At 43.3% G+C, this 20,285-nt stretch overlaps 2 protein-coding genes across 3 annotated transcripts; one reads left to right on the top strand and one right to left on the bottom strand.

The window, feature by feature from the left end:
* Positions 1 to 487: 487 nt before the first annotated feature.
* Positions 488 to 6,374, top strand: LOC116395327 (E3 ubiquitin-protein ligase TRIM41-like). Its single transcript, XM_031869132.1, is given in 1 exon segment — positions 488 to 6,374. A coding segment is annotated over 1 exon segment (1,482 nt). The 5' UTR covers positions 488 to 663; the 3' UTR covers positions 2,146 to 6,374.
* On the bottom strand, positions 4,755 to 8,499 carry LOC116395333 (zona pellucida sperm-binding protein 3-like). Of its 2 annotated transcripts, none has more exons than XM_031869144.1 (9): positions 8,326 to 8,499; positions 7,625 to 7,926; positions 7,121 to 7,239; positions 6,668 to 6,771; positions 6,194 to 6,371; positions 5,899 to 6,016; positions 5,666 to 5,748; positions 5,297 to 5,379; positions 4,755 to 4,863 (listed from the first exon to the last, which is right to left on the bottom strand). In XM_031869144.1, the coding sequence occupies exons 1-9, from the start codon at positions 8,453 to 8,455 to the stop codon at positions 4,799 to 4,801; spliced, it is 1,182 nt and encodes a 393-aa protein (XP_031725004.1). In that variant the 5' UTR covers positions 8,456 to 8,499; the 3' UTR covers positions 4,755 to 4,798. The 2 variants fall into 2 exon arrangements, with proteins under 2 accessions (XP_031725004.1, XP_031725013.1); XM_031869153.1 differs by having other exon boundaries at positions 7,625 to 7,923.
* Positions 8,500 to 20,285: the final 11,786 nt, after the last annotated feature.

Below are 20,285 nucleotides of genomic sequence, written 5' to 3'. Positions count from 1 at the left end.
TCTTTCACATGTTTAAATTAATCCTATTACATTAGTACTAATCACAACATTTTGGGAAATCTGGGTCAACTTTGCATTGCGCAATGAAGCCTGCATGCCGGCCTGTAGTCTGTAGTCACCAGCTTTTTTTTGGGTACCTTTTTCTCCACGAAGAAACTAGTAAAAAGTCTCGTCTATAGCCGAGGGGGGGGGATCCAACCCTCCGAGGCACGCGAGCGTCTTTGGTCGCCTGCGTTCAAACCTCTAGTCTGGGCCTTTTCAAATCGTACTGCGTTGCCTCGCCTCTACCCCCGCCACCTACGAGTTGTTGCCCCGCGGCTTGTTCCGAGGACTGACGGACCTGACGATGGTGTGCGATTGCGGCGGGGGTGGTGCGTCCGGTGCCAACGGGAAGCGCCCGCCATTCGGAACCTGAAAACCTAGTGCGGTGCGGCGGCCTCTTCCTTTTAAAATCGACATGAATGCAAGCGTTTTTAGCGGTCATGGACGGAGCTCCATGGGGACCTAGTGCTATTTTTAGAGCATGCGTTGCGGGCGACTCGCATGGACCCTGCGGGCGACCAGGTGCCCGCGGGCACCGTGTTGGCTACCTCTGATTTAGAGTCAAATAGACCATAAAGTGGGCTTGGGAGTTGTCCGTGTTTTCATCCTCAGAGTGTAGATATGTCTGCTGCCAGCTGTCTGCTGACTGAAGATCAGTTTCTGTGCTCCATCTGTCTGGATGTGTTCACTGATCCAGTCGCCATACCATGTGGACACAACTTCTGTAAAATCTGTATCACTCAACACTGGGATATTCATGTCCAGTCTCAGTGTCCAAACTGTAAAAAGCTTTTCTACACAAGACCTGAGCTGCAGGTCAATACTTTCATCTCTTTGATGGCTGCTCAGTTCAGACAGTCAGCTCAACAGAAAGCCAGCAGCAGCAGCTCAGAGCAACAAGCTGCCAAACCAGGAGAAGTTCCCTGTGACGTCTGCACTGGAACCAAACTGAAGGCCCTGAAGTCCTGCCTGGTGTGTCTGGAATCCTACTGTGAGACTCCCCTGGAGCCTCATCTGACAAGATCAGGTCTGAAAAGACATCAGCTGATCGACCCTGTGGAGAACCTGGAAGGCAGGATGTGTACGAAGCACGATAAACTGCTGGAGCTGTTCTGTAAGACCGACCAGATGTGTGTCTGCATGCTCTGCACTGTTTTAGACCACAAGACCCATGATGTTGTTCCTCTGAAAGAAGAATATGAAGGAAAGAAGGCCGAGCTGGGGAAGACTGAGGCTGAAATTCAGCAGATGATCCAGAAGAGACGACTGAAGATTCAGGAGATCAAACACTCAGAGGTGCTCAGGAAGGAAGATGCAGACAAAGAGATGGCAGATGGTGTTCAGGTCTTCACCGCTCTGAAGGAGTCTGTTGAGAGAAGCCAGGCCAAGCTCATCAACACGATCAAAGAGAAGCAGAGAAAGACAGAGAAACAGGCTGAAGGCTTCATCAAAGAGCTGGAACAGGAAATCTCTGAGCTGAAGAAGAGAAGCACTGAGGTGGAGCAGCTCTCATGCTCTGAAGACCACCTCCACCTCCCCTAGAGCTTCAGGACCCTGAACGCTGCTCCACCCACCAAAGACTGGACAGAAGTCAGAGTCAGTCCACCTTCATATGAGGGGACTGTGAGGAGAGCTGTGAATCAGCTGGAAGAGATGCTCAGTAAACAGATGAAGAAGCTGCTCACTGAGGCCGAGCTGAAGAGGGTCCAGCAGTCTGCAGTGGATGTAACACTTAATCCTGATCCAGCACATCTTTATCTCATCCTGTCTCATGACGGAAAACAAGTTAAACATGTTGATAAAGGTCCCTCTCTGGCCGACGGACTCGGTGCCAAGGGCAACCCCTCTTGGTGCATCGGAAGGAGACTTTTTGCCAAATCGGTCAAACATCCCAAGGGCACCCGCTCTCTGGCCGACAGCCTCGGTGCCAAGGACACCCGCTCTCTGGCCGACAGCCTCGGTGCCAAGGACACCCGCTCTCTGGCCGACAGCCTCGGTGCCAAGGRCACCCGCTCTCTGGCCGACAGCCTCGGTGCCAAGGGCACCCGCTCTCTGGCCGACAGCCTCGGTGCCAAGGGCACCCGCTCTCTGGCCACTTTTTAATGATAAAAAAATTGAATAATAATAATACTAAGCTCCCTAACTAGCCACAAAAACAGGAGATAACAGGAATTACAAAATAAATGGCAGTGAACCCCTAGACAGCTTCCTCAAAGTGAAACAACATAGTTCTATAGTCAGGAACAATCAAAGCCCCAGGTATGGCAGTACCAATGCTCTCGGCACCAGCAGCGAACCAACAGCTCCACAGGCCAAGAAAAAACAAAAGAGGGAAAACACTGGATCTCGGGGTTGATATTCAGCTCCACTGATGAACTGCGGACTCTCAGGTGTGGGTGCTTCAGCATCACAAAGGGGCGTGGCAGACCTGAAACACAAACACAGCTTTCTTCTAAAAAGAGGCATATTTAAGTCAGTCATAGTTATCTCCTGTTTTTGTGTACATAATGGGAACAACTTCTTGGTTCACAGTACCACCATTTTCATCCTTTCCCTCTTCTTTTAACATAGGCCGTGAAACCCATCTTCGCATCAAGATCCCCTCTTCTGCATAGAATGACTGTACCATTTTCTCATATGCTACCTCCGTCACTCCCTCAAAACATTTAGCGAGACTAGCATCAGTTTTTTGAGCTTCAATCAGGGACTCACGTGTCACAGGCAATGCTGACAAAATCACTGTGGGAGTGGATAGGTCCATGTCAGGAGGTGTAAAATCCGACGATCAAAGGGGGGCAGCTTGTCTTCTGCAAAGACATGTGCAAGTATGGAGTCGGGCCAGGTTGGTTTCCTCTTCCTGTTTACGAGCCTGGGATCAGGTGAGGACACTGACAGAAAACACGTCAGGATGACTTCAACACTTCATCCTTATCTGGACTAGTAACAGGGATATTCACAACTTCAGGACTAGGCAGTACCATATCTCCAGCTATATCATTTCCCATGATGAACTCAAACCCTTGTATAGGAAATGAGTAGGGTGCAGCAACATCAAAGACCCCAAAGATTAGCTTTGACTGGACATGCACACGATGAAGTGGGGCGGGTACGTAACCCATCTCAATGCCCCGTACTATTGCACTAGCTCCACAGGAGGTCTCAGTGCTGAGAGGCAGAAGATCAGCGAGAATGAAGGACTGCGACCCACCAGTGTCTCAGTATCCTCACTGGCCTTCCACAACTCCTGTCACCGTTTTGATTAAACCAATACGCTTGGCTTGCATCACTTGTAGAGGCTGATATTTGCGCTCGAGAGTCAGACACTCAGCGATAACATGACCAGTTTGACAGTAGGAACACCACTTGTCTGATGTTGAATTTGCAGGGGCCCCTTTTGATCGTTGGGAGTGCGAGTCAGCATTTCTTATGATTGTCTCATGTGTCAAGTAGGTTTGAGATCCCAGAAGAGCTGCCTGAAAGTTTTTGGAAGTTCTGGATGCCAAATCAAGAACCTTACATTTCATTGTAAGAGTATATTTTTATTGAAGCTTCTGAGAGCAGATCAAGATAAAAAAAAATAAATCACTGTCCAAAGATCTTTAGTTTCAGAGTAAGCTTTGACAGACAGAATTGATACCGAGCACATAGTGACATTAAATGTACAAAAGAAATGGAAATAAACTGCAGAATATATTTAATATCAATTCTCTCTAAAAACCTGCACTGCCACGATTGACCTTAATCATTTGCCCAGAGTAGGACTTCCTGTCTGAGCAGAGCTCTTGTTTTTATACAGCCAAGAGGTGATCAAAGAGAAGCAGAGAAAGAAATGGGCTTAAGGCTTCAAAGAGCTGGAACAGGGAATCTCTGAACTGAAGAGAAACACTAGGTGGTGCGTGCAGCTCTCATGCTCCAAAGACCACCTCCAGAGCTTCAGGACCATCATGCTGCTCCACCCACCAAGGACGGGACAGGAGTCAGTCCACCTTCATATAAGGCGAGAGCTGTGAATCATGCAACTGTAAGAGGTGTATGAACTGCAATATCAACTGATTTAGAAGCCAATTGGTACAGACAGATAATAGACAGTCAAACTTCCAGTGAAAAGTGTTGGTTCTCACCACAACATGTCTGGATTGAATTTTAAAGTCATTTCCTTTGTTACTTTTTGTCCTACAATGTACATGCGTTTGGTCATGCCATATACTTTCCTCTCTGAAGACCATTTTGATTGAATAAAGTCAACAAATCCTTGACAGAAAAAAAAAAAAAAACAACTTCATTCCATCCGCAAGAACTTTCAATTAAAAACCGATGTGATGGTTGAACTTCACATTAACCACACAGATCTATTAAGTTACTGGTTCAGAACACCGTTTTCCTGGATAATTGTAGCATTAGTCAAGTCAGTCTAGAAGCTGGGATCCCCTGAACGGGCTAATGCTATGCTCGGGTCATATGGCTGGAGGACAAAAAGGGACTGCAGAGTTGGTTAAAATAAGGATCGGTGACGATGACTGACTTTGGCTGATGTGAGGCCTCTATGCATGTGGAGTTTTTGGAATTTGTTTAATTTAAACTGCAAAAGTCAGACAGAGCTTTCAGATAAATTAGTTGACCCATTGAAACATTTGGAAATTCAGTTGTACTTTCAATCAACCGCTTTGTTCTAGTGTTTCTTCTGATTGAGAACAAACTACACAAACCATGTCTCACAGTATTAAGAGCTTTAATCACATTAAAAGTTATTTTCTCTTCACTGTAGAGGTCTCTCCTTCACTGTGATTGGTCCAACAGCTGTTTCCTGTTCCCACTGAGCTCCTGCAGCAACAAAACAAAAAAAACAGTTTATAAGATATTACAGCTACCCTGGACTGGATTAAATTCAAGGGTTCATTAAAATGTTACCAATAAAGGGATATCTTGTGGATCATCTAGTAAAGTTGAAGGAAAGTTTTCCATTATAAAAACAAAAAACTATAACCCATCCAACAGTAATATATCTTTACTACAATGAGAAAAAAAAAACAAAAAAAAACTAATCAATAGAACTTTCACATAAAACTGTAATTTGAACTTAATTACACACTCCTAATTATCTGAACATTAAGGTTGAGTATGTAATCTTTTAAATGCTGTTGGTACAGACATTTGGTATTTATATCAGTACAGTCAGTTCAGGTTGACCCAGCATGTGCCGAGTACAGTTTTAGTGGAAATACGGTCCAACTGGTTTTGGAGTCGACCCACTCACCTGTTCCAGTCTCGTGGCGCCCTGTTGCACAGTCTGAGTCACAGCAGCTACAGACTTGATGGCTGCCACTGGCCTCCCTCCACCTGTCAACAAAAGCTCTGCCTCTTACAATCGTTTGGAGAAAAGGTTTAAAAATTCTTTCATGTCTGTTAACTTCAGATTTTTATCACATTTTAGTGATACTGCATGATGTTCAGTGCACAAAAAGTTACATTATAGTTATGATTTCTGAGATGACAAGAAGTCTGTCTATCACCGATTTCAGATATATATATTTATCAAATAAAGTTCTTCAGTATTTCAGCACAGAAACACTATCAAGTATTGGCAGCAGATGGCATGATGGGAGTTGTATCAGTGGCGTCTCACCTGTTGGCGAATGAACAGGCCTTGGTTGTGGCATCAACAGCTCCAGCAGCTGCGGTGGCTTTCACACTGCAGGTGATGTAGATCTACAGAGACAAAGAAGGTGTTCATTCAAGTTAGTCGACATAGAAACCAACGGCTGTCTGGAAGAAAGGAAACTTAAGGTTAGAAAATCCCAGGTAAAAATCCTAATCACGCAGGAGATTCAGGAAGTGTGCGACGCGTTCGAGTCTCACCACGCCATTGTCGTCCTGCTGGAACCTGAACGCCTCCACCTGAAACTGCAGTTTGTCGTTTTGGGTCCGAGGCAGGAACCGAGAGCTGGAGCCTGTCAGCTGACTGTCAAAAAGACACCTGAACACAACAAAGAGGACCCTCAAACAACAGACTGACAAAGATTGAGAAGAATACGGCGTTTGGGAGAACATGCTGCGGTAGAGCCATGCTTGTTAAACTAGGATTCAACAAGAGTTTTTCAGAGTGGAGGTGGACTTTAAAAAAAAGAAACCACCACCAGTAAAGTAAACTCACCCGTTGTTTCCCAGGAAGACGTATCTAGGGACTGTGTCGCTATTCGCGACCACTGTGGCCACGCAGCTGTCCACCGTCACTCTGAGGGGGACGTGATGAAACTGTTTGACCGACACTTCAAACCTCATCATGTCTCCCATCAAGAACACAGCGGACGGACGAGCGTACTGCCAATCATCTGAGCGACAGAAAACAAGGACAGGAGTGTTCAGAAAAGAGTTAAACTTTAATGTTACAAGAAATCTAACATATGGTGGCTTCATAGCAAAAGACCAACTGACTGAACCTCAGCGGTGGAAAATAACTTCATGTTTTGTACTTCTCACTTTACTAAATTTATATAATAGTGAAAAATAATTCTTAAGTAATCCACTGTTGAAGTTTCATGATCTAACCTACTCGCCTGTAAGGTTTCCCTGTCATAGGAAAGCACCACCAGGAAAATAATTGATGAAGTTGGAACAAAACACCCACCAGTTAAGAGTTTGATGGAGAAGTAGAGATTTTCCTCCGAGCCTTTGGCGACACTGAAGGGACTCAACGTCGGCTGCAACAGCGAGCTGCTCACATCATGCTTCCTAAAACAAAGACAGATTAACAGCAAAGATATGATTAAACACTTCCATGCTCTCCAGAAGACCAATCGTCAAGAACCGTGTAAGGACCGAGGTAGAGCGTATAGCTAGGTAGCCGATTTACTCAAGTACTGTGCAAGTAGCATCAAATGGAAGTCAAGCTTGGCAGTTTTAGATTATACAACAAACTATTAAATGATACGTTGTAGTTTTAGCTATCAAACAATCCAAACATGAAATTCAGTTCAACGCTGACATCAAAGTGATGAACACATTAATGTTTTAATACAATTTTAACAGTGGTATTCACGTACATCTTCCATAACTGCTAAGACAAAAAAAAGATTTTGACCTCTGGTAGAGACATTGAATGTTGACTGCGACGTCTCTGGCTCGGATGATTTGACTGTCCCCCAAAGGACTGGGAGAGTAGAGCAGCGTGAAGGTGTAGATGAACGAGTCCTCAGACATCTGAAAAACAGTGACACTTATCAAATAACCAATAATTGGCACCAACTTTGTGAAACTTTTTAGCTACAGCAGTTACCATATGACAAAGTTACTGTACACCACCTGCTCAGCACCAGACAGGCTCAGTTAACAAGCCGGTGAACATGGTGGAGCATTTAGCTGCCGAAGACCAATATGTCCCTCAGGAGTTAGTGGAGACCAAAAACAGAGCTAGAAGTGATACATTGCATTCATCAGGTGGACGAAGACGCACCCGCTTCTCAAGTCAGCCAATCGATACTGAAAATGCATTCATCATTTGGGCTTTAATAAAAAAGTGAGACAATTTATGGATTAAAAAAAAAAAAAAAAAAAAGTGGGTTTATCGATTCACATAAACACTCACCTTCAGCTGGCTGCCACATCCGTGCAGCTCTGACTCGAAGATCAGGACCTGCTCTTCAGGATCTTCCCAAGCGGCAGGACATCCTCCCAGCGTGACGTCCGCAGCCAGGACAGGTTTACCCATCCCCAGCAGGTCTCTCTTTGCCTGCACCCAGACGGAGCGCTCCCCGCAGACTGCGCTGATACTGTCGGCCGCCGACGGAGCCTTTGGCTGAAACTCTGGAGGGAACTGAGGCTCCTCAGCCGGTGGCTCCGGATACCTCCAAGACAATGGTGCATGTAAAGACTGCTTCTCCTGGACTGCTGGGAGGGAAGGGTGTCATCAGTTTCATTGGTAATGCTATGAAGAACCATAGCCTGTATAAAAGTGGATCCATTAGTTTGTGGAATGCAGTTTTGAAACCTCGAGTTTGGCATTTTGGCCATCGCATCTTGATTTTTGCAACCATGTGAACAGGAGAAACCAGACAAGGACTGCAAAGGAGTGACAGACACTGTACACACGTACAGTAAACACGTGAGTGATATTGTCACCCAGCACCTCCCTTCCTGAACTCACTCCATCTGATGCTGAAACTCAACATTCAATTTCTATAAATTAAAATGTATTAAAACATTTCACTGATAAATCAACCACATTGATCATCAGATATCAAAAGTGGTCAGTGTTGTAGTGACTCCTGTGGTGTGGGTGAGGTCTACCTGTATGGCCCTGGACCGGTCTCTGATGTCCAAACCTGCCAGCAGCAGGCTTAGGGTTCCACTTGAAGTCCAGCGCTGCTGATACGGCTCCACAAAGAAGCCAGAAAAGGATTCCGACTGCCACGGCCATGTTGAGGAGTCTATGCTGTTTCCTCTGTTTGATACAAGCTCACCTGTGCACCAGTCTTATTTGTAGGGTAGAAGTTTGGCTCCGCCCACCGTCTGATTGACTTGATTGCTCCCCAGCTGGGCCTCGTTCACCTGCACCAACCGGCTGAGACTCATTTGAGCTTCATGCCAATCACACAGAACTTTAAATCTAAAGTTTGCAAATATCTATGTATGCAGTTGAGCATGGATGCTCATTGTTGACATTAAAAGAGAGTGAATTTGAGAGATTTTGCAGTGGTTTTAAAATTAGGAAGCTGATGTCAAAAATACTCTAAACTGAAGCTACAGTCCTCCTCAGCCTTCGTGACATTGTGTCAAAGATGGTCTCTGGTGCATGTTGGACGTGAACGTCCCTTTTGATTTTACACTGGTCTTCCACTGAAATACATACATGGCCATATAACAGGTTTTTGTGTGAAGCGTGTGTGTGTGTGTGTGTGTGTCGCTGGCTAATTAAGGTCCTGATGGAGTTCATCCTGTTAAAATTGTTTATGAATCATTAGAGGCAGAAAAACGTGCTCTCCCTCCTGTGTCCTCCACAGAGATAATTAGTCCAGCCAAGGGCACACTCACACTCATGCTAACACTAATACTACCACACACACACACACACACACACACACACACACACACACACAGAGGTCCTGAGAGGGAAGAGAAGAAAGAGAAGGAGACAAAAGATGGTGGAGGAGAAGATGAGGATATGTACTAAAATATATAGTAAAAACTTTAAATAAAAAGAAATATTAACAAATATCCCAAAACAAAAGAATGTAAAACATCCAAAATAACATTTGTAAAATATCGAAGGAAATTATTGGTAAAATATCTGGAGCCGAAAATCAGCAAAATATTAAAACATATTAATCTATCTGTTGAAAAAACTGAAATATTGTGTATTTTTCATTTATTTTTATGTGTTTAAAGCATGAATTGAGATTTAATAATTATTCATTATTCTGATGATCTAGTAATACAGCACATGTTTTCTTTATTTTTTGACAGAGAGAGAGAGAAAGAGAGAGAGAGTTTGACCACCATAAAACCAGTGTGCGTGTGTGTGTGTGTGTGTGTGTGTGCGGGTGTGTGTGTTAGCATTAGCGTTAGCTCGAGTCGTCTCTCTCCATTCATTGCCTGTATTAACAGCAGTAGCCTCCTGGGGCTGTTAGCTGCTCACCTTCACTGATATTAATGAGCTCTCTCTCTCTGCTCATTTCCTTTATTTATTAGCCGCTAACAGCCCGTGTGTGTGTGTGTGTGTGTGTGTGTGTGTGTGTGTGTGTGTGAACGGTTCAGTCGTTTAAGTTTAATGTTGTGATATTTTTACGCGGACGTGGCTGTTTTCTTTTCTTTCTGGAAAACGAAGCAGTTTGTTAATGATGATGATGGCAGCAAGTTTTTGGGACGACCTTGATGAAGAAGCAGAGAGCTTTTAGACGACAAAACTCTGCTATGATGAGACTCCACACAGGCAACGGAACAAGATATATTAATATATAAATATTAGTCGACTAATCGCTCGTCTTGGTCTTAAGACCAAGGTGATGGAAGAAATGTCTTAATTAATTAAGACATTTCTTAATTAAGACATCACTTAAATCTGTTTACACCATTATTATTGAGTTAACATTTCTGTGAATGAAAAGGTTAAATGTTAAAATACTGCTGGTGGCATAACGACAAGTTTGAACAGTTAAAACATTCGTACGAGAAAACCTCAACGAAAAAACAAAGAGACGTTTAAGATACGAATAAGAAAATATTCTTATATTATATTTTCTTTCTACAACAGAGACAAAGCAAGAAAAAGTAGAAAGAAAATGAAGTGTTCGGTGTAAATCCACTTAAACGCAGTGCAACATATTTTGAGAGGTATAAGGGCCTTGGACTCTCGGCAGATTTGATGGCAGACAGTTCCGGTTGTTGATGATGATGACGCTTCATGTTGTCTGACAGCAGACAGCTGTTCATCTCTGACATCCCCTCTCCAGTTTTTCATTCCTCCAGAGCTAAATTTTTCTCCTTCTTCTTCTTCCTCCCCATGGTCCTCTTTGAGCAGGACGCCTCATCTGTCATCAGCTCACAGCTGCGTCAGAACAATAATATCCCTGCCAGGCGTGATGGACAGCCGCGGCGAGGCGGAGACAGCGGCGGGGTGTCTGGACTCGGATTGAAGGTGGAGCGCCACGTTGACATTTCCATCAAAAGTCTGCTCACGACGCCTGGAGACGCTGCGTCCTCCACCTGCAATAAAACACCGCCCGGACGGATCTTCAAGGCCTCGGCAGTTGATTGCGGCGTCGCTTGTTGAGAACTCGCAGGAAACACTTCGGCTCCGTCCACACGGAGATTTATTGCATCAAAGAGTTTCTTCTCCACTTTAAAATGTATTGTCTCCGGCTCACAGAGTGACAGCTGAGGGGAGACAACTCGAGAACATATGAAGAAAATATTAAGTCCACCAAGGATCCTAATTGAAATTCAACTGGCATTATTTTCGCCCTGAGTGACACGTCCTTGAACACGAACCAGAAAGAAGTGGTTGTAGCCACCTTGAAGTCTACCAATTTGAAACCTCAGGTTTGGCATTTTGTCCATCACCATCTTGTTTTTTTAGAGCCTGAAGTGACCATATTTGGATGAGAGTGGAGCTAAGGGAAAGATACACATTGCTACACTTGTAGCATATGCCCCGCCCTAAAGAATACTCTACTGTATGGTCTATTTCACTCTTAATGACCATCATTTACGAAATGAACATCATGCTGTATAGACGAGCTTCTTGTCTACGACTTCTATACAAACGGACGTCTTTTTGCAAACAGAGGAGTCGCCCCCTGCTGGACATTAGAGAGAATGCAGGTTTAACACACTTCCACATTGGCTTCATTTTATAGAACCGTAGGCTATGTTCACTTCTTTCATACAGTCTGGCAAAGACAGCTCCATGGACCACAGAGGATTCAATGCTACAAATATGTCTCGTTAGCGACCAAGCTATAAGCTTTTCCTCCTTTTCAATAAACCTTTATTGACCCCAACCCGACAGGCATTCTGTTTTTTATGTCCGACCCGCGCCAATTACAGAAAGCTGATGTAAATAGTCACTTTCAGCACTAAAGCGCACTCTGACACAAGCTGGACCGTTCGTAAACTCAGAGTGCTGTTATAGATATCTCCTTTTTCCTAAATCATTTTATAAACTGTGCACTCCAGGGAATATCACTCCAGGGAATATCAATCAAAAGGCTGTTTGTTGTATTATTTTAAGAATTGCTTTTATCTGTTTTCGCAAATCATAACTGACGACTGGCTAGTATATTAGTGTTTGACGGTGACGGAGGTGAAGAATATGAATCAGGAATATTTTGTGAATATTTTGAGTCATAATTGCGATGATTAATATTCAGATCAGCTTCCCGTCCTTCATTAGAGGGACCACTCTGATGAAGGACGGGTAGCCGTAAACATTTTGCAAGTAAAGCAAGGTGTGATGGAGAGTCGTGAGCGTTTTCATTTTGTATTGAATATCACGCTGATCTTCACCCTGCTGACTGTGCGTGTTCTCAAAGTTAGAAGTCAGACAGACAGTGATTGGATATCTCACCGCTGCTGAAGTAATGAGCTCATTCCAGCTGACAGACTAACCTACACACCAGAATCTCATTTTGTAATAAATATCGATCCGTCGGCTGAGAAAACTCATACTCCTTCTGTCGACTCAAAGTTCACTTGAACCTTTCAGAAATGCTGAGACGCTTGATTACACAACAAGCTGCACTTTCAAAAACTTTCCCTGTTAAACTGATCAGTGCATGTGCAGAGGTCTAACCCAGTCTAGTCCGGCTTCAACCCAGTCTGAAGGGGTTTAAAGCGAGTGGAATCTGGTCTCAACTCAGTCTAATAAAATATATATAGCGCCTTTAAAAACCAGAGTAACAACATGCTTCCCAAATAATTTCAAAAACCATACAGTAATAAAGACATGCAGGGGTTTAAAGAAGTTGTCAAACAAAGAGAAATAAATGATAAAAGATGTCCTTAACTCAATCCAACCTGGTGTTAGCTAAGTTTTATGTCTAATGTGATTGAAACCCAGTCTAACCTGCTGTAAATTTAGTTTGATCTGGTCTAAAACCTGTCTAACCAAGCGTAAACCGAGTATAACTCGATTGAGACCCAGTTTGCCCTTGTCTAAACCCAGTCTTAGTGAGTCTAAACCCAGTCTTATTGAGTCTAAACCCAGTCTTAGTGAGTCTAAACCCAGTCTTAGTGAGTCTAAACCCAGTCTGATCTTGTCTAAACCCTGAGTTCATCATTGTCATCTTGAGCATGTTAGCATTCTGATGTTAGCAATTAGCTTAAAGCATTGCTAGGCCTTAAACTGTGTTCTAGAAACTCGGAACTCGAAAAAGTCCAACCCCCTACTAGAAAAAGTGAAATGAAGCTCCACACCATTGAAATAATAAGAATAATACCGTCAAACATGTGCTGCATGTGAATTAATGTCAAAATATGTTGCTTTGCTTTTAGCGAGCTGCTTTTGGTAAACGATCTCTGAAAGTGTCATGCGTCGTTTCGCCTTTGGAGAAGTCTTGAAAACATGAATATGATGAGAGAGGTGTCTCCTTTGAATCGATACTCAGCTCCATCAGTGAGCCTCTTCCACATCACTGTGACTTATTGATCAGTCGGACCCCGCAGACATCTGCAGCTGTAAACGAGCTTCAGGGGGTTTCGTGAAAGACTCTGCATCGTATCCTCAGAGGACCAGAACCAGGTCACCGGATAAACACACAGATATTTTACCTGAGTCACAGAAGAGAGATACACAAAAGTACTTTAACCCACAGTCACTCTGTGTTGAAGGATCTGATTATAAGAAAATACATGTTTGAAACCATCACCACCTATGCGGTCTCATTACATTAACTGCAACTCAAATGTCAAATTCAGCGACACACAATCCCTTTATATATTAAAAAACATCCACCGAGCAGCATCTCTGAAGCTCACTCATTAACATGTGTTGTCTGGTTTGTTTAATCCGCACAAAAAACGAAGTACAGAGGAAGTACTCAAATATTTTACTATATATATATATATATATATATATATATATATATATATATATATATATATATAAACTGGATTGTAATTATAGATACAATTGTCACGGTTTTGGGTTTTGTTTAGTTGTTTCTTCCGTTTTATTTTGAAGTGTTCACTTCACTTCCTGTCCTTGTCTGTGATTGTCTGCCCCGCCCTTAATTGAATCCTGCTGTGTCTCATCACCTGCACCTCCCAGTGTATCTTAAACGTGACAACAATAACGTGTTGATCACTTTAATGTTTAAAGGTGGATCATTTTAAAGATGTTAGATGCTGCTGGGTGGATCGATTTAAATCTTCTTCACAGAGACGCCTCAAACGATCAGCCAATCAGCGCTAGGGGCGGGACTAACGCCATTGGGAATCTGTGAGCCGTAGACGGCATGTCTTCTCAACATCGCCCGACATCGTAGTTTGCTACTTACTCTTAAAAACCAGCAAACCCAGTGGCTGTGCATCACGATCACTCAAAACACTGTTACATTCCGGCGGATATGTCGGTCTGTAGTCACGTGTTTACAAAATGTAGTTGGCTTTAACCAATTTCTCCCACTGGAATCGATTTAGAGTTGAGGACTGAGGCTGTAAACTGAGTTGACAGTTGTGTCTAATATCGGAGTAAATGTTAAATGTACGGAGTTACATCCTCCGATGAGCAGGAGCAGCGACTTCCTCCAAAACCTCTGGCGGTTGCCTGGCAACAGCTCGGAGCCAAGGAGCAGTGAATTAGAAATGGGAAAGCTTCTTCCACTCGTCAGCCATTCAAAGCTCCGTATACACTGCATGTCAACATTCTCTCTCTCACACACACACACACACACACACACACACGGTTTATTCTCTTGTGGACGCTTCGTCATGCAGGCCGGGGGAGCCGGGGATCAAACCGCCGGTCTTCAGATAAGAGGAAGATGCCTCAGCTGCCCCAAGATGTGACATGTTAATTAGTGAACGGATTCAATGTAAGAGCAACATCTGTGCTTTCTTCCTACCACTTCTTCTTTTATCTGTAAAAGGAACGTTTTCATGCATTTTTAAATGTACAGCACTTTGAGCTGCACAGCCTGTATGAAATGTGCTGTATAAATAAAGATTATTATTAAGCTAAGCTACGCTAACAAGCTGCAGTCTGTATCTCCATATTTAACAAATACGCGAGTGGTATCAAACTAGCTCCCAGCCAGAAAGCCAATAAGTCTTTCTCATGCACTAATAAACAGATCTTTCATTAAACCTGCTGGACAGACTCCAGTATTTGAATATCTACTTCTCTGCCATTGAACGTCTCACGCTGGTTATTACACTGTGGTACGTTTAAGTGCCTGCTGGGACAAACGGCCGCTGCAGGATGGACTCATAAATCGCTGAATAAGTCGTATTAATGCCCCCACCCCCCACCTCCATATAAGTGACGTGTTTCCGGCTGAGAGACGTGGGGAGTGCAAGTGCAACCCCTGAGGGCGACACTTCAGCAGGAGACGCTCTGAGTCAGCGACGATGATGCGCGTTCACGACGAGTGACGGACTCAAATGTTTTTAAATACAGCTGTCAATCAAACGTCACTGGTGACGGGGGAAGACACTGTACACAGGTCAGCGTCTTCTTTGTCTCATCAATGTTTGACGTGACATTAACAGACGCCGACACACATCAAACACATCTCTTTCTGTTTCAGTTGGTTGCAATCTGCAACCTCGGCGCTAGATGTCGACAAGTCCTACAAACGGGACCTTTAACTTTCTGCCGTGACTTCCTGCTCTATTTCTGCGTAAACTAATTTACTTTTCACTAACCTTTTTTAGGAAAACTGGAACTGTTTTTTATTTGGTGCATTTTTGTCACATCACTTTACCTCAGTTTCGCCCACTGGGGGTCATAGAGTTCATAGTAATATTAGCATAAAATACTGCACACACGGATACATGAACATTATACACCGACTGCTTCACTGAGTGCATAATTAGAGGGGGAAAGCAGGGAATATTATAATACGTTTTAATCCCGTATCACGAGATGCTGTGTCCGCCATTTTTTTTGTCTTCCTCTTGGAGTCAATGCATGTTTTATATTTAAAAAAAAGAAAATCCTACCTGGTATACATGTATGGTGTTTTTTCTTCTGTTCAACTCATGGACTATACTCATGGAGTAAAACTAAATCAATATTTTAAATTGATTTAGCATCAAAACGCTAATATTTCTTTTTATTGAGTTTCTGACTCCGTGTTCCTGATGCACATGTCCGTAAAAGTGATGGATAGAAATACACTCATTGAACTAACGTGTCAAATAATGTCCTGAAAAGAGCAGACACCCTAATAGTCATGTTACAACTAACCAGGAAGACAGCAGGTCTGTCTTCTTCTAACGTTGTGCTGCAGCTACATTCACTTTATAGATGAATAAACTGCTAAAATCTTAAAAAAAGACCTGTTGTAACCTCCACAAGTGAAAACCTGTGATGAAAACACTGATGCTGCTCAGCGACTGTGTGGTCTGAAACGTATTGATCTGATGTCAGTGGAAATCACAGCAGACGAGAGGAAACACTGGCTGCTCATCAATAATTCAGAGGTTAGTTGGAGTTTATGGCTGTTAGCAGAGTTGACTCAGGCACATCGACAGAAATAGTCTGAATTCATGCATCAAACAGGAGCGGTTGTATCATCAGTGTGTGATAAATGATGAATGACGAGGAAAGAGATGAACCTGTGAGTCAGAGTGAGGAAAATATTTACTCTAATAATAAATGTTAATCTACAAATGTTATTCTGCAGGTTTGAAAAAGACAAACACTGCAAAGATGCAAAGAGACAACATGACTGCAAAGAGACACAAAACCACCACAAAGAAACAAGATGCAGAACAAAAACATACAAAATAAAGATCAGAAAAAGGTATATTTATTAATAATCATACATTTTATTTATAGAGCACTTTTCAAAATACTCAGAGGATTGTGAGGCTCCATAACGTTGTTCAGCTCAGTATTTATGGAGACAGACTGTGTGACTTGTAACAAAGTTCAGACTCAAACTGCTGAGAGAACAAGACCTGAACATGCTGACCCCGCCACGCCCCCCCACACACACACACTAACTCTCCTTCAGGCCGTAATCTTCCAGATAAAGAAAGTTGTTTTTCACTCTCGGTGGATGTGTTTTCATTCTGTTTATCTCGTGGCGCAGCTGATGCTGCTCTGATAGACCTCGTCATTATTCTCTCCATCGTCCTGCCTGCAAAGCGTCGCCGGGGCAACGGCGACCTTGCCAACGGGACTCCTGTGCGAAGCGGCGCAGTAATGAGGGACGAGTTTGGGCGAAAAGAACAAAGCCTGCCGAGATGAAATGTGCAGAAATATTGGCAGATTCACTGAGACACTTCAGTAACAACATTACGTCTTATCTTCAGATATTGATCACGGAGGAGAGGAGAGGTTATTGACATACACGAGTTAATCCGTCTCCAGAAACCCTCAGCTGTGTCTTTACAGTCGATCACATCTGCAGCGATCGATGTCCCCACAGTCGATTGGACAAACTGGACACTACCGATCAGCTCCCGATACCCATTAACCGCTGACCTCTGAGGACGTTTTCCGGAGCAAGAGAGCAGTTCAGACTCTGGAGTGAGGAGCAGATGAACTGAGGAGGTCTGGATCCATACGGAGGTCAGAGGTCAAGTGGTGCAAATGAAGAAGAAAGAGGAGGATGAGTGGGGGGGGGGGGGGAAAGATATTGATCAACCTGTGGACAGATGAAGGAGAGTCAATGTGTTTTTGTGTGCGTTGGGGGAAGAAGAGAAATTAATATTTGACAAAACCAGGACAAATAACAGACTTTTGGACAATCTGGAGCTAAAACACCAGAGAATATTCAGGCTGGTCCGTCCAGGTCGTACCTACCTACAAAAAAATGAATGTAATTATGAGGTATCCCATGAAAACATTTGGTATGTTATCCACCTAAACATGAAGGAGGAAGTATAGTCCAACCAACACCGATCTTTTGCCTAATTTAAGGCAATACAAATGTGGCAGACTTCATCTGGATCATGTATTTTTTAAGTTGCTGCTGGTCCTGCTCTCTTTCTTCATTTCAACAGTTTTACTTTTCCACATCCTGTCTGTCTTCCTCTATGTGGCTCTTCTAATTCTCTCTCTCTCCTCAGTTTCTTCTGAGTGTAATAACCAAATGTTCATCATACTGAGAGGATTCCTCTGTCCCGTCCACTCTTTTCACTCTTTCTTCTGCTGCTGCATGTTTTGAATGCAGGGATTCATATTCAGAAAGAAACATTTACGACTGACAGGAACAAACAAGAAACCTCTCTTATTCTTCATTTTCCGACAGCTCCTTCAAGTCTTTCTTCTCGTCCTCCACCTGTTTTACTTTTGTCTCCCAGCTCCGTTCTTTGTTAGCCGGGTCGTCCTCCATCTGTTTCTTACTTCTGTGTGCATCGGTTAGTCCTCCATCTCCCGGCTCTGTTGCGTCTCTGCTGTCAGCCTCTGCTGTATAGCTACATATTACATTGCCCCCGACCTTAAAGTTCAGTCTCCACCTGTGCTGTCACACCCTTTCCATCTGTCCTGAGATTAATTCCACCAGCCTCGCTGTGGGAAGAAAAGAAACTTGAACTAAAACCGTCTCCTTCCTTCAAAGGACGGAGGAATGAAAAAGAACAGAAATTGGCTCAAATAAAACAAGCTGGTTGACGGAGTCGTTATTCTCTGCTAGCGTGCTGTGTTTTGTCACAACTGAACTGAAGGAAATGGACTCCTTCAGAGGGAGGAACCGATGAATAAAACATGTTTGGTTTTCTGAGGACACCGACCGCTCAGAGAAACGCACAGAAACCAACTCCAGCTATATGTTCTAAGGGAAGAAAAAAAGATTTCACTGTTGACGCCGCTAAAAGAATTAACTCTAAGGTTAACTCTGTGATGAAACACTGTTTCATGATGTCAGTGGAAACTTTTAAATATTCTTCTTCTGGTGATTTTGGTACCAAACCGCTTCAGAAAAGAAGTCATGACTGTGAATAATGACTCAGTGATGGCAATGAATCCACAAAACAGGGTTCGTTGAGGATATAAAGATCTATTGTACCGTCTACACTGTTGACAACGTTTGAAATAAGTCTAATATTTTCTGTTCAGATGATCAAACTGATTACGTGAATAAAACAATAATCAGATTTTTGATCTGGTCAGTGGAGACCATTACTCAGCTAACAGTGAGAAGCAGACAGCGTGATTACTACGACCTCTTAATAGAGGTTTATGTAAAGTTTTGTTAACAATTTTGCATGTTGATACAGTCAGTGTTCAATGACATCAGGCATGGAAAAAAAGGCTCTTGACAAACATATTTAATCATAGTTTTCATAACAAAAAATGAATGGGTCGTTGGAAATGCTAAAGCACGTACATCCAATCTACCTAAACCAGATAAAACACAACATGTTGGTCCCTCATAACATGTATAATGCATCATAGAATAAAATATTCTCTTTCTCCTCGCTTAGTACTCCTTCCCGTGGAGCTGCAGAATATATAAATAGCCAACTGATTCAGTTAGTATCAAAAGTATTGATTAGTGCAGCTTTAACAGACTGTAATTCACAGATGAAGGTGCCTTTAATTGAAGGTTGGTGGCAGTTTAATTAGGAGGGTGTTATACGTCAGTTTGTTCTTTTGTCAGAGGATAACCTCTGCATGTCGTCTCTTCTTCCTCTTCTTGTGCCCTGCCTCCCACAGAGAGGCAGGGTCACAGGTCACAGCAGCTGGAGTGTTTTTTAAATGGATTACATGTATGTATCCAGGACCAGGATGTCTCTTCTGACCTCCAACAGAGACGACACCTACAGATCTTCTTCTTTCTCCTCCACCCTCTGACCTGAAAGACTCGGCAACGTGTGGCCGCGATGACAAAAAACCATCCTCGCCTGCCGCCGCCTGAAGAAAAGGCCGCCGCTCGCCCACGGAGAGCTTTCAGCGCTGGTGGTAATTGGATCCCGGTCTTGCTCGTCCCCCCCGTCGCTCCTCTCTGTTCTCTCCGCCGGTGGTGTCATCATCAGCGCTCTAATAAGGCGAAGGCCGAGAGCGCCTTCAGCGAGTCATTATTCACCGTAATGACTTCTCACTCGGCTCCTCGGTTACAGAGAGATGTATCTGAACTCACCGAGCTTCAGTTTAAAGACTCGGGTCAGCAGATACTAACAGTATAGGATCCTGCTAAGTACACATTCAAGGTACTTGTACTCGAGTATTTCTATTTTCATTCCACTACATCTCAGAGGTAATCATTGTACTTTTTATTGTACTACATCTCAGAGGTACATATTGTACTTTTTACTGTACTACATCTCAGAGGTACATATTGTACCTTTTACTGTACTACATCTCGGAGGTACATATTGTACTTTTTACTCCACTCAGAGTGTGCATCTGCATCTGTGACTGTTTGTGTAACCTGCAGCTCCTGATCTGAGCTGTTGGCTCTGTGATTGATTAACATTCATTAACTCTGAATTAAATCAAAAACAAGCGCATGAATAAACCCATCAGAGTCCGGCTTCATAAATTAACTGAGTATTAAACTGTTGTGCGTCGGAGCGGCATCGTGACGAATTGTTCCTGCATTGATTTTGTAAACAGAATCAGAATCACCACCTCA

The sequence above is a fragment of the Anarrhichthys ocellatus genome, unplaced genomic scaffold, assembly GCF_004355925.1.
Source record: "Anarrhichthys ocellatus isolate YVR2014 unplaced genomic scaffold, GSC_Weel_1.0 scaffold2, whole genome shotgun sequence".
NCBI classification, from domain to species: Eukaryota; Metazoa; Chordata; class Actinopteri; order Perciformes; family Anarhichadidae; genus Anarrhichthys; species Anarrhichthys ocellatus.
This window is presented reverse-complemented; position numbering and strand designations above follow the sequence as displayed.

Excerpts from the sequence above, each read along its gene's own strand:
- LOC116395333 (XM_031869144.1), bottom strand. The coding sequence starts at position 8,455 with ATGGCCGTGGCAGTCGGAATCCTTTTCTGGCTTCTTTGTGGAGCCGTA. Across the intron at positions 7,927-8,325 it reads ACCGGTCCAGGGCCATACAG|CAGTCCAGGAGAAGCAGTCT; the intron begins GTAGACCTCACC and ends CTTCCCTCCCAG. Across the intron at positions 4,864-5,296 it reads GCGCCACGAGACTGGAACAG|GAGCTCAGTGGGAACAGGAA; the intron begins GTGAGTGGGTCG and ends TTGTTGCTGCAG.